Here is a 13,404-nt window from a genome sequence, read left to right on the forward strand (position 1 = left end):
GGTTGGATCAGTTTCTCGGGGCAGTCAGGTTATTTAAGAGACAACCTTGTTTCAAATGCTTGAACTCGGATATTTCCAGAACTCTGATACTTCCAGAATATTTCCATAATGATCTCAGCAGCCTGTAACAAATGCTACTCTCCCGGTAAAGATGACTGAGGCAACTTCGTTGCATCTTAGAGGCAACTTGGTGGGAGGGGAAAGAAAGGAGCATTAGAAGGTTTGGGTCCAATCCCAATATCGCTATGTATTATCAGTGTAGCAATAAACACTGCACTTATGCACTCTCATAGGTTTTGTCATCCACAAGTTACTGTGGGAGGGACTAACGCAGGGGTGGGAACCTTTCTTCTGCCAAGAGCCATTTGGATACTTACAACATCATTCTCGGGCCATATAAAATTATCAACTAAAAAATTAGCCTGCTCTATTTGGTCAAACATTGAATTAACTCATCCCTAATGCCTTGGCAGGGCCAGACCAAATGATTTTGTGGGCCTTATACTGCCCCCGGGCTGGACATTCCCCACCCCTGGACTAATTGAATCCTTAGTTCTCTTTGAGCTCTTCAATTATATACTTCTAAGGTTTGGGGAAGCAAATCAGCACTTTTTAAAACAGAATTCTGAGTTCAATATTTGTGTTGTCTGCATGGTTTATATAGTTTCATCAAGTAATATAAGGAAATCCCAGAGCTCTTTGTGCACACAAAAAGAGCAAAGACATCCATCAAAGACCCAAAGAACAAACAGGTTTTATCAGGATTACTTTTGGTTATTGTGGGAGGCTCTGAGGGAAGAGGCCAATTGTTCCCTCTTGCAATGGAGGTGCCTAAAGCCTTTCTACTCAAAGTATAATGGGATTTCGGGGAGGCTTGGGCTGTCAGTGTTACTGAACTCCACTAAGAGTTATTGGCTCAGTGAGTCCTAGTGCCCGTTCAACAAGCATGTACTGAGCCATTTCCACTCTGAGGCAGGCACTGTTATAGGCACTGGGGATACCATGGTGAATAACACAGATGTCGCCCGTGATTTTACGGACCTTATAGTCTCATGGGCCACTAATTCCTTAGCGTCGTATTGTGCCATTTTAATTTGCACAGCACATTCACCAGCATGATATCAATTATTGCCCAGACAAACCTACCATGTAGGCATTTTACTAGTACAGGTAAAAGACATGGAAAGCCAAAAGGGTTACTTTGTTCAAAGTTCCCATACCTCTGGTAATATTGACAAGATGTATTTGTGATGATGATAACTAATGTTTCTTTATAATAGATCCAAGTTCTAGCATGAGTCTTCCATATACGTTGTCCCGATGGTTCCTCCCAGTAGCCCTGCAAAGTGGGTAGTATCACTGTTCCCATTTTACCTTCTAGGATAACGAGGCTGAACATGGTTACAATGCTTGCAAGTGTCAGGCACTATTATCAGTGCTTCCATCCACCATGCACCCTGAACGACCTCTTCTGACATTTATCTCTGCGCTCTAATTATTCCCCAACTCTGACCCTGCATTTGAGTAATTCACACCTGGATATCTGGTTTTCCAGGCTCAAGTGCCACATGCATCAATTCCTTTAGAACTCGGAACCTCACCCATAACAATTCTGGCCAAGGCCTTTGTAAATGACCGTTATTGGTCACTTGGGAAAATGAGGGAGAGTATGGCTGGCTCAGCAAACTACATCTCCAGAGACCAGATTAATAGCCCCAAGCAAATGGTCTACTACGGATGGATCAATGGCCACCACTTCATACTGAATGAACAGCACATAAATAGGACAAAGTCCTCAGCCTTGCAAAGAGAGAGCCCACAAAATCCTCAGCTGAGCCAATGATTTCTAAACAAAGCACAAGTAATTCTTTCCAGGAGGAATTTATTTCACCTACATGTTCACTGTCCGGAAGAAAAGCCAGTGAGAGCCAAACCCCCGGAGCGATAGAATGAATGCCCTTAGGCAGACAGTGGAGGAGTGATCACAATGGCTGCTCTCAAATTCTAAGCAAATAAGACTTAAAGTTCCTAGTGCTTTTCTCACCTTCAGCTGAGATCAGCTGAGATCAGCTCTTCCTAGAGTTCCACAGGCCATTTTCCCAAGCATTGCTTGCATATACTCTATGGGATATCCGTTTAAGTACTGAGGTAATACAAACTGGAAGTGTTTCAACAAGACTAGTGTCTTTAAAACTGCAGTTCCTTTAACATCTGTGTTACGCATTTTACCAGGAAGCAGTAATTTCCCCATTGAAACTAACCCATCTAAAAAACTACTCCCAATCAACACAGAAAATGTAATTAAAAGGATTCTTGAGTGAAGGCAATCCAAAAGCCTCTTTCAAATTCTACTGACATTACAACTTATATTGGACTTGGAGAAGACTTCAGAATTATCTTGTCCAAAATCTCTAAACTGAACACTAGTTTTAATTCCAGCTATTCTCATCCAAGATGTAAAGTACACACACACACAAAAAAAGCAGGGGAGGTGCGAGCTCATATGAAATAAATTTGGGTAACTTTGAAAACTACATTTTCTTTCTTAGAGATTCATGATTTGCATTGTCATAACAAAGGCTCTGAACGGTCCTATGGTTTAAAAACCTGTTTAATTTGTTTTAAATGTGTATTTTGAGGACTTACTTTACCCAGTACTTTTTTTTTTCTTGAAACATTATTAGCATTTCTCAAAATTCATTCAGAAGACGGCAATCTGGCTGAACATGCTATATAATATCAGATTCTGAAAGATGATAAACTTCTCTAAATTCACCCTCATTTATATTTTTCCTTGAGGCCATTTTGAAACCAGATGATACATTCGTTTTAAAGCAATATAATATTAAAAACCTCTCCAGTTCCTCTAGACTTGAATAATAAGTAAATGGTTAGTATTTGAGTTCCACAGTCCTCCCATCAACTGTATAGCACACAAGATATGACACTGAACTACAAAACTCACATTATCAATTTCATGTTCAGAGATACCACCAAAAATTGGAGAATGTGTTTTTCAATGCATGTTTTAAGCCATTTAGTAACTCTTAACAGCAACATCTAGGAGCAACTGATCACAGTAGCAACACTAAGTTCAGTTTAAATATTTCAAGAAAATGGGTCCAGAGCTTTTCCTACCTTTGTTGCTTGATACACATTGTATCTTGTCCTGGGAGAAGTGTAATGCACACACACATACACACTAGTATTTGAGGTTTTCCATTTATTTTTGGATAGTATCAAGACAAAGTATTGACTCTCATTTCAGTAATGGATCTGCAGTCATTTGCAAGGCAGAGTCATTAGCTTATCTTTAAGTAAATATTTTGATTGTCAGTCAGCTCATTGCAAACAAGGTTCTTTTCCCAACACCCACTCCTGATGCATCCAAGCCCACTTGCACATCCCTCGTTTATAATCTGTGTCTGTGCTAAAATATAAAATCATCCCGAGGAAGTCAAAGTACAGGAAAAAAGCAGGCTTTCACCTAAAAGGGCTCCACAACACAGGACCTGGTTCTCTTCCAGCCCTGGGGTCTTTACTATGCTACATTACCATAAAGCCTAGGAAACGAGCTATTACACGCCATCATCCCTCGTAACTGCGATCAGAGAAAATAACACACTCACAAAACAGCATTAATTGTCCAAATTAGCAACCATTTCAAAGGCAGCTGTTCTTTCACTCTTAAATAGGCTCCAAATTTCAAATCTTCTCCCTGTATTGATCTATTGCTCTTACACACACACACACACACACACACACACACACACACACAGGATCCGAAGCCAAATGAATTTTTTTAATTTTCCTATATTCAAAAAATCAACACACACACACAAAACCCCACTGTTTACTAAGCAACATGTTCCACCCCAATACTTGCTGTCATTGTTACAATCGGCTGGAACGCTTCCAACCTGCACAGAAGCACTTGTCACAGCTCCAGGTGAAAGGGCTCTGTTTTTTATGGCGTGTGGTGAAAAAGAGCAGTATCTCTTTAAGAGTCAACAGTAAATTAACTTGCCCAAAAGAGTGAAATAATTAGCAGTTTAGTAGCTTATTAAAAGAATGGCAAAGGCCAAGCTGCCATCTGGGATCTCCAGTTTCTTGTGATTGTTATTATGTCAAGATGTGGAAGTTGCATTAGCTTTCATGTCACCACGCCTGCCCTTACTTTGCATGTAAATTTTAATGAAAGATGCGGCACTTTTAAAATCAGACGTCCATCAGAGAGTGTTATTAGTCTGGCTTTTTACAAAGCATATGGTCTTTTCTACTTCTGCTGTTCTACTTGCCACTAAATGCCTTAGGAAAAAAAGAGAGAAACCCAATGATATCAATTAGGTATTCTCTTTGTGCAGAGGGAAACCTGAACATCTTCAAAAACAGGGCCAAGGTACACTGCACCAAAGGGCAAAATTTTTGCCTCTATGCACACACAATGGACCCTCCAATGCTTCTGTCTCTCTTGAAGTTAATCCTATCACTGAAAATGAAACTGATCTGGTGTCTGCCTGCTGATTACTACATGGAAACACACCATTTTGTAGGGAGTGGGGAGAATAAATGCACCGTATTTTCCGACGTATAAGACGACTTTTTAACCCAGGAAAATCTTCTATACGCCCAGTCATCTTATACGCCGGAAAATACGGTAGTTATTAAAAATAAATGACAGAAAGGGGCATGGCAGAACCTCATGGGGGTGATGGGTACACTGCATACCTCAATCTGTATGTATGGGTGTATATAGGTTACAAATCTTTAAGCTGCCCGCTTATGTGTGTGGATTTTATACACTTTACACAGTGTGTGTTAGCCCTCAATACACAAACAAATAAATGAACAAATAAATGAAAACTTCCCTGCGTGTTCACACACAAAGCATATTCTCTTTTCCGATTCTGAGAATTGAAAGGGTGAGTGATTTGACTAATTGAATTATTACCTGATAGTTTCTCTTTAAAATAAATTAATAAAATTAATTTTAAAACTGCATACATACTAATAAGTTGAAAACAGAACTTAGCTGAGACGTTAGAAGAAGAGGTGGCTAGTGCTATTTGAAAGCCATTGCCGGATTCCTTTAAACTGTCAGCAAGGTGTTAGAAGGCCGGTTCATCATGGCTTGGTCAGCCTGTGTCCTGAACACCTAGCGCTTGGCTCTCCGTCAATATTTGTTCAGTGCAGAATAAACATTGTTTTCTAATGTGAAAGCCGATGGTCTGCTGAATTCAAATGCATATCACCCCAGAATGTATTATTTCCAGGACACTACAGATGGAAGCCACACGTGAAAACATACTCAACCAGTGTAAACTTATGAATGTGTATTTGGACAAACTGTACCTATACCCAGATACACATCCACTGTCCTGCATACCTGAGAAGCAGACCATGGTGTAAACAAGCCTCAGCACATAAGGAAATACACTTGGCTTGTTCTCCTAGTAAATACTTTTCCACCGTGCTAATGTTTTCAATTCTTTATAAATGAGATGTGTCATAAGGATAATACAATTTAAACCAAAACATCCTTTACCTGTAGGTGCTATCAAAATTTATATGTGTACATAGAAATCTACAGTTGAAAAGTATAGCTCCTGTAAGAGTCTGTGCAAGTAGATCACTATTCACCCTGAGAAGAAAGTATTTTATATATATATATATATGAAATCTGTGTGTAATCAATAAATCCAAATGATAATTGCATTGGAGATAAATATGGTGCTTAGAAATCTGAGAAATGCTTTCCTTTATGTATTGTCACTAGAATTTAATTGAAACATCCATTGATCCATAGTACATTTTATTAATGAATCTATTCTTCACATTCACACATTTAAAAAAAAATTTTCTAAGAAACAACTGTCCTAAAAAACATGTCTTTGGTGTCCAATAAAAATTTCTAAACAAGGAAAAGGAGAAAGAACACTTTTCATATTTTTAAAGCACCGTTTTAGAAACATCACTGTCAGAAACACAGAGTTGCTAAAATCGGGCAATTATACTTATCTTTAAAATAAATCTATTTTCCCCCTGCTGACTTTCAAAACATTAGAAGGAGGGGGGAAAAAAACATGGAAAATGGGCTTCTTTAAGAAACAAAGTAAATTTATGCATTGTCAAGAGGACAAATCAGTGGTGGGTGAAAAACAGATGAGGCAAGAGATGGAGATGTAATATTGCCCCTATTTCATTATAATTGGATATTTATAGATCACAGATGAGTTTATTTTCATAATTAGTAACTGGCATTGCCTTTACTAATTTGCATAAACAGTTGGCTATCAAAGCAGTAACTTATTTGCAGGGCTCTCAAGTCCTAGCAGGGACAAGAGAGGGTTCAACTCTTCAAATCAACTTTTTAAATGTCATTACCAGCAAAATACAATCTACATGAAATCATGTTCAAGTTCATATAGCTTGATTATCTCTTTCCCAAATGGCCAATTTTGACTAGTTCAGCATTGGACAGCCAATAGTCAAATCCACATGGGAAAAACTATAATAAATAAATCAGAAGGGGTTTCTAAATTCTGAAGGATTAAAGGAGATCAACATTAACTAGTCCGGTAAATAGAGAGTTCTGTTGAGCAAAAGAAAAAAGAATTAAATACCCCCAGCCACCCTTACTACTCAAAAATAGTGCCAGTTCTTGGCAGTTGTTGTCAGTTACTTCTCTTGCTGGTCATTCTCAACATTCTCATACCTTCCCTTGCTTTAAAAAACTTCCACCCAACACATGGACCGGACTCCCTGGCATTAATGCCAGACAGGACAGATTCCTGGTGCCCTGACCACTGCTATGAGCAAAGAGAAAATTAATCAAGCATGCACCAGCGACTACCTCCCACCATTGACATTCAGCCAGAAACCTTGGAGGAATATTTTACATCGCCCTTCTCCTCAAGCCAAACAGCAAAAACTTGTGGTTCATGGGCCAAACCATTTGTGTGTGTGTGTGCGTGCCTTGTGCGTGCATTTATGTGCGTATGTGTGTATTTACATATTCATACAGAGACAGAAAGATGCCATGAGCTGACATTTTTATTTTTTAAATCCAATTCTGGGCTTCTCTTGAGGACCTGGTGACACTGGGCATGCATTCTTTCATGGCATCAATCAGCTGGAGCAGCGTAGAGGCTGCTGCCGCCTTTGACAGGCTTTCTGATGTCCACTTTGCCACAGTTCCCACTACTCCCTATTGTTTCTCTTACACTAGGATTTTTCTTAGGATGGGATCTGCTTCTTGATGATACCTATTAGGCCCCTGAAGTCTTCAACACCTACTCCAAGTTCAGTGTCAAGGGAAATTATTTGGTAACCCAACCCAGAATGGGCAATCCCCAAATTAACAAGAAAAGGGGCAGGGAGGTCAAAACAAACACTAGACACTTAAACACAGGCTGAAAAAAAATCAGATTAAAAAAAAAGCTGACCACAGCTGGCTGCTGAATAACTCCTTTGGTCAGCCACTTGTGGTAAAGCCACATTTGTTTTTGGCTCAATTCAATCCAATGGTCTTGTCAATGTGGTGCTTATCATTATAGCCTAAATGTGCTGTGAATTTCACAATTCTTCCCAATGCAAGTTTATTGCTTCATGATAGCTTTAAACAATGACAGAATCTGAGGCACTCTTTTCTCTGACAAGCTGCTAAGAATAAATCCAAAGACCTTTCCCACTTTTATTCTGGGGTAATCAGCAACCACTTCTCTCTATCACTTGTACACCCAGGCCAAGCGAGGCCTGGGTGGAAGAGGGGACTGGAGCTAGAACATATGGCCTCACTCCATGACCCCTGGGGGCTCCTTTGCTCAGTTGGTTGGGGTGATAAGGGTAGCAGCAAGAGGCAGAGGTTGGTATACAACTCTGGACAAAGTATTGATCTAAAGGTGGTGTGAGTGACATAGCCAAGACTCAGCCTCTGTCCTTTAGGGAGGTGGGGGTGACTGAAACACATGAGTAATTCTGTTTCAAGGCAGCTTGGCATAGGTACTTTATAACAGAAGCACAAAGTCTGACGGACCTAGGAGGCTTGGGTCTTAAAGGATGACCCAAGGTCATCCCTGGGTCGAAGAGAGGCTATCTAGTGTGGTTAGGGGCTCAGATTCTGGGTTTCTTTTCCACTTATTAGCTGTCTGACTTCAGTTATTAACCTCTCTCCTCCTTGTTCTACTTATCCATAAAGCAAGGCTAATGCCATCACCTACCTCATAAAATGGTTGTAAGGATTCAGTGTGACATGGCACAATGAATGGCACATGGGAAATAATCAGGGTCAGCAACAGTGGCCAGAGAAAGTAAATAAGATCCCCATGTGCAAAGCCTAAAACCATGAAACACATCTATCTTATGGGATGTTTTAGGTGATTAGGGAAATAAAAGGAGAGAGATAGGGGGAGTGGGGGAGGAGGAAGGGATGTGGTCTCAGAGAAGCCATGGGAGGAGGAACAGGTGACACAGCTCCATGAGCTTCAGAAAGGTTGAGTCCTGGGCAAATGAGGTTGCTTTGCCTATGAGGACATCCTGGCAGCCTCGGGTTGAGCAGAGTAGAGAAGTGGAGGTTACAGACAGATATACCCTTTCAATCATTATTGCTCTTCCTCATCCCCCTTTCTCACCTCCTTTCAAAAGGTACCAAGCTCAAGCTGGGGCAAGAAAGAGTCCCCACAACAGATTTCTGAGAATGAACCCAGCCATGATTCACATAAAAAGAGCAGTCAGTCAACTAACCCAAAGTGAAAGGACTGAGCTGCTTCCGAGGTAACCATATGTAACTTTAAAAAAAGACCACAAAAGCAGGAAACTCAAATAAGAGATGGCCAGTCCACAGACTAGTCATCAAATCAACATGTTCAATAACCTGTCAACCTCTCTTTCTTCAACATCCTCATGCCAGAATTCACATTTCCTACTTCTCTTATCAGCCAATCTCGGCAGAAAGCGGGAGCACCCAGCTTCGCAGACGCGGGGGCTGCAGAGTTGGACAGGAAGAGGGGTGAACCAATGCAGATACATATTTATAATGTATCAATTAACTTCTCCCTTCACTCCTGAACAGCTAATCCAATTTGAGCTGGCGATCCAGGTGCTCTGGGCTCAGGTCTCTGACAGCTTTGATTAAGAATGGATGAGTGAGCCATGCTACCCAAGGTAGGAAGTGCTGAAAGGGCATTGGAGCATCCCGCCTGCTCAGCGCCTCTCCTTTCTTCCCCATCAAACACACACACACACACACACACATACACACACACACACACACACACACACCACCTACCTTGCAAAAGGTGGGCTCTGTGAGTTCAAATCCAGTATTATCTCTTTCTCCTTACGATGCATTGCCTCTCCTGTGTTCTTCTACAATCTCAGTCCCACCAATCTTAGCCCATCACCCCCATTAGTAAATTTCCACTCCCCAAAATACAGGCAAAAAATAAGTATCCCCGGATTTTACATTAGATAATATTTCAAGCTATTCACCAACCCGCTTCCCTTTCTTATGTAGCATCCTTCCCTCACTGATGTTATCCCCAAATCAAGCAGTAATGGAAACAATGGTACATCATTTCACGTCTCCCTATTCCCTCCATTACGTTTATTGGGAGGGATAATAAAATATTCTGCATTAAGTAGACTATGTCTTCCTCACACTGCACAACCACTTTCAGAGTCTCCCATTCCTTTGAGAACCAGGATGCCATAATGGATATGGCTCCTGGATTTAGCAGGAATTGGGCCAACTGGGAACCGTCGCAACCATCAACATGAAGTGCACTGAAGGGAAATGATAGCATTGGCTTTAGTTTTTTTGTTTATTTGCTTTTGATTTTCAGTTGTTGTTAAAAGCACTAAGTTATCATCTGGACCGTATTCATCAGAATCAACAATTCCCCTTGGATACATGAATATTTCAGAAGGCAGATTGATTATTATAATGATAAAAATAAAATGATCACTACCTTTACTTCTACCTACAGAAATGAAGTGGAAGGTCCAATTAAGTAGAGGAAGCATGGTATCCACCATGGAGGAGGCAAGAGAGAGAAAGAGAGAGAGCAGGGAGAGTAAAACATCAGGACACTGCAAACAACACAAAGAAATGTAACACACATAACAAAACCCCACAACATTAACAGCAACAGCACAACATTCTGAGAAGGCAGCACAAAACAAATCCACAATGTGAAGCTTAAACAAGCCATAACAGTGAGACCTGCTTCCATCTGCGGCATGTTTAAGCTTTCTCCCATTAGTATCCCTTGTCCCATCCTTGGAAACAGGACCACGTTTGCATGCACAAGCACTGCACAGCCACATGTATGTGAAATCTCCTGCCACATGTATGTGAAATCGCACACAATTAACCAATCTAAAATTGGCTAGGGAAAGTCTCAGAGAAGCTGAGTTCTGCTGTATTTTCCCAACATTAACAGGAATCATGAGGATCAAGAGTGTAACATACATGTATGGAGGTTGCATACACAACATAGGTCAGTATTTCCACACATATTTATGTACATCAAAAACAAAGTCTGGAGATTCCAAGGGTACCATACAGAAATCTCTTTCATGTTGAAGGGATAAGGGCAAGGACAAGGAAAGGAGTATTGGCGGGGGAAGTAGAATTGGTTTCTTAGTTAACCATCACAGGGCGAGCACAGACAAGAGACTGGGAAATGGGGGTGGGGGGGAATGAGAGGAGAAGGAAAGTAGTTAAAAGACCTTCTAAAAAGCAGATTAAATTGCCAAATTGCAACTTAAAATCTCAGTGGCACTGCCCACCCAAAAGAATTCTGCTTCCTTTCGTGAAAACCTTTCTAAAGAGGAATTCACAATATGCGTGTTTGTCACTATTTTACTGCCTAAAGGATCTTTTTCTAGAAGATACCTGACTTAACCCCCAGGCTATGTACACGTGGGTGGGCCTGAGTTCTTTACTCATGCACACATCAATCTGGGTGCCCAAGAGAAACTCAATAGTGAATGGAAATTGGGCAAGGTTTGCAAAAGAGGTTCTCCACATGCTTTTCATACCATCGTTGGGAGTTAGCCCTCCAAAATACCTGTGCTACATTAGTGGGTCTGAAACAAGCCTAACTAAGGTTAAAGAAGTCCCCACCAGCCTGTCCCATCTGCCTATACTCCATCCTATGGCATCAGCCATAAGATGCACTCAGACTCTAAGCCACTATAAAAGCTGGGAGGACCCCTAAAGGGCAGCTGGGATCAGCTGTGAGAGAATGTAAAAAGGGGTCTTCTCATCAGGACTCTGGGGGTCTGCTTTTTCTAGTGTAACTTATCAAAATTGGGCCAGAGGATTCCAGCAATTCATAGAGCTCAGATCCACCCACTTGGTAGAGTTGTGCTTAACTTTCTCAAACTGCCTAGCCACTAGGTCAACTTCAGTGCATCCCCCACTCATACCCATTTCATAGTGACCTGCTACTGGTCGATAACTTTGCCTTATAGGCAGATAACGTCACCTACAAGAATAGAGAGGCTTCATCCCATCCTCTTCCAGAGCTCCATGTGACACCTGAAAATTCACACGACCTCCTCCCTCCAGCTCTGCTCTTTGACACCTGCTCTATATCAGTGTCTTCATTGAAAAGTCCAGAGTCCACATCATGGATCTTGGCTCAGGTCTGGAGGATGCACTTCTATTGGGAAAGTGTGCTTCCTTCTCAACCTGCCTTATCATTTAGGATGCCCTTCACTGCCCACCTCCGCAGCTACCTGGACACCATAAATTTTTTCTCAGCCCTGGGTGGTTCCTTGATCTGATCAGACTCCCCTTTGTGGCAGCACTATCCGATATATCCAATGTAAGGGAGTAGGGGTGGGAGGAGAGGTGGAGGAGCTCTTCAGTGCTGTCCCAACTGTCAAAAGATGAAGAAAAACAGAACAAGGAAGCACCCTTCCTTCCCCTTTTCTTTGGTCCTCCAAAATGGGCACTGAGCCCCATGTGTATTTTGGGGAGAAAAAACAGAAGAGAGATTAAAGTACAGTCTTTCTGTGTCAGGGCAAGGCAGGTAGCCCAATCTTGCAATCATCCCAAGTTTCAGAAGGAACACAATAGTAGCAATTGAACAGCGAAGGAAAAGACAATTTTAAGTAGGCTTAGTTCTCAAATCCTGATTTAGGCTGATAATGTGGAAAATTTTTATTTAGGAGAAAAAGGCTTCATTCACAGCCCACCCTGTGCTTAGCTGAGTTGAATTTCCTGCACAGTTCATTCCCTGCATATTTGAATATTTTACGTTGCAGATGCTGAATTCACAGATCTTTATATGCAGTTTTCTTCAGGGTGTATAATGAGTTAGAATCCTGCCACGAGGACATTAGCATGTTCTCTTGGTGGTTTTTGCTTTTATACAAAACTGAAAACAGTCAACCCCCAAGGGCTGCCTTTCACCACGAGGGGCTGAAAGTCATTACAAAGGGCAGTGGGGATGGAGGGGAAGGCAGAAAGCAAACCTTCCTCAGAGTGGAATTCTGGGAGAAGCCCAGCTCCTCTCCCCTAACCCCAGCATGGGGCGTGGGGAGGAGCAGGAGGAAGTTAACCGCTCTGCTGCTCTGAAATTAGCTTCATTCACCCCCATTACCGACACCGTCATGCCTTGTTTCATGCTTCCCTCTCAGAGGCAGCCCTGCAGGGCCAGCACCCCAATGACAAATGTGCAGAATGGCAAAGCCAAGGAGACGATGGGGGTGGGGAAACCACGATGCATCGGGAAAGGTGCCCCTACCACAAAGGGCTCTGCCGACAGCCTGGCCCAGGATGGAAGGAGCAGGCAGCAAATGGCCTGCAGCGATGATGAGGGTCTGAGCCACCAGCCAAAGGCACAAAGGCAAGCGATTGGGGCAGCTGCAGCATCACAAGCAAAACACACCTACCTTGTTCACTCATCATGAGATGGGAGAGGCCTTGAGGAAGGAGAAGACGGGAAAGGGGGAGTTGGAGAGGGGAAGAAGGAAAAAAGAAAGAAGACAAAGTTAGAATTCCGAATGCAATGCAATGCAATCTTCTCTTAATTCTTGAGTGGAGGGAGGGGTGGCACCCACACTTCAGAGCATGCAGAGGGACTAAGGCCTGCCTTCCTGCTGTGGGGCAGAAAGGCCGGCTCTGCAGCCTAAGACAGGCTTCCGTTTGCTGAGCTGCTCTGGGCCTCATCACAAGAACTCCCACACTGCTTCCTGCCATAGGCAGGATCTGAGATAAATCTATTAACGCTGAGGTCCCTTGGCAAAGAGACTCCAGGCACCAGGCAAAATAGGTTTCTTTCTTTTAAATTACTTTTAATAGTAATACATACATGGTCACTGTAGAAACTTTGGAAAATTCAGAAAAGAAAAAAAATTAGTTATAATCTCACCATCCAGAGATAACCATCC

At 42.0% G+C, this 13,404-nt stretch overlaps 1 protein-coding gene across 4 annotated transcripts in view; it reads right to left on the reverse strand.

Annotated features, from left to right (window-relative positions):
* The window catches only part of NRXN3 (neurexin 3), a 1,497,182-nt gene that overhangs the window by 1,436,633 nt on the left and 47,145 nt on the right, over nucleotides 1-13,404 (reverse strand). For 2 of the 4 annotated variants that reach the window (XM_054715860.1, XM_054715859.1), the window contains exons 3-4: nucleotides 12,907-12,936; nucleotides 9,969-9,980 (exon numbers count right to left, since the gene is read on the reverse strand). In XM_054715860.1, the coding sequence (XP_054571835.1) occupies nucleotides 9,969-9,980; nucleotides 12,907-12,936 (42 nt within the window). The remainder of the gene's footprint in view (nucleotides 1-9,968; nucleotides 9,981-12,906; nucleotides 12,937-13,404) is intronic. The other 2 variants (XM_054715858.1, XM_054715857.1) reach the window with 1 other exon arrangement.

This window comes from Eptesicus fuscus, chromosome 5, assembly GCF_027574615.1.
Source record: "Eptesicus fuscus isolate TK198812 chromosome 5, DD_ASM_mEF_20220401, whole genome shotgun sequence".
Taxonomy (NCBI): Eukaryota; Metazoa; Chordata; class Mammalia; order Chiroptera; family Vespertilionidae; genus Eptesicus; species Eptesicus fuscus.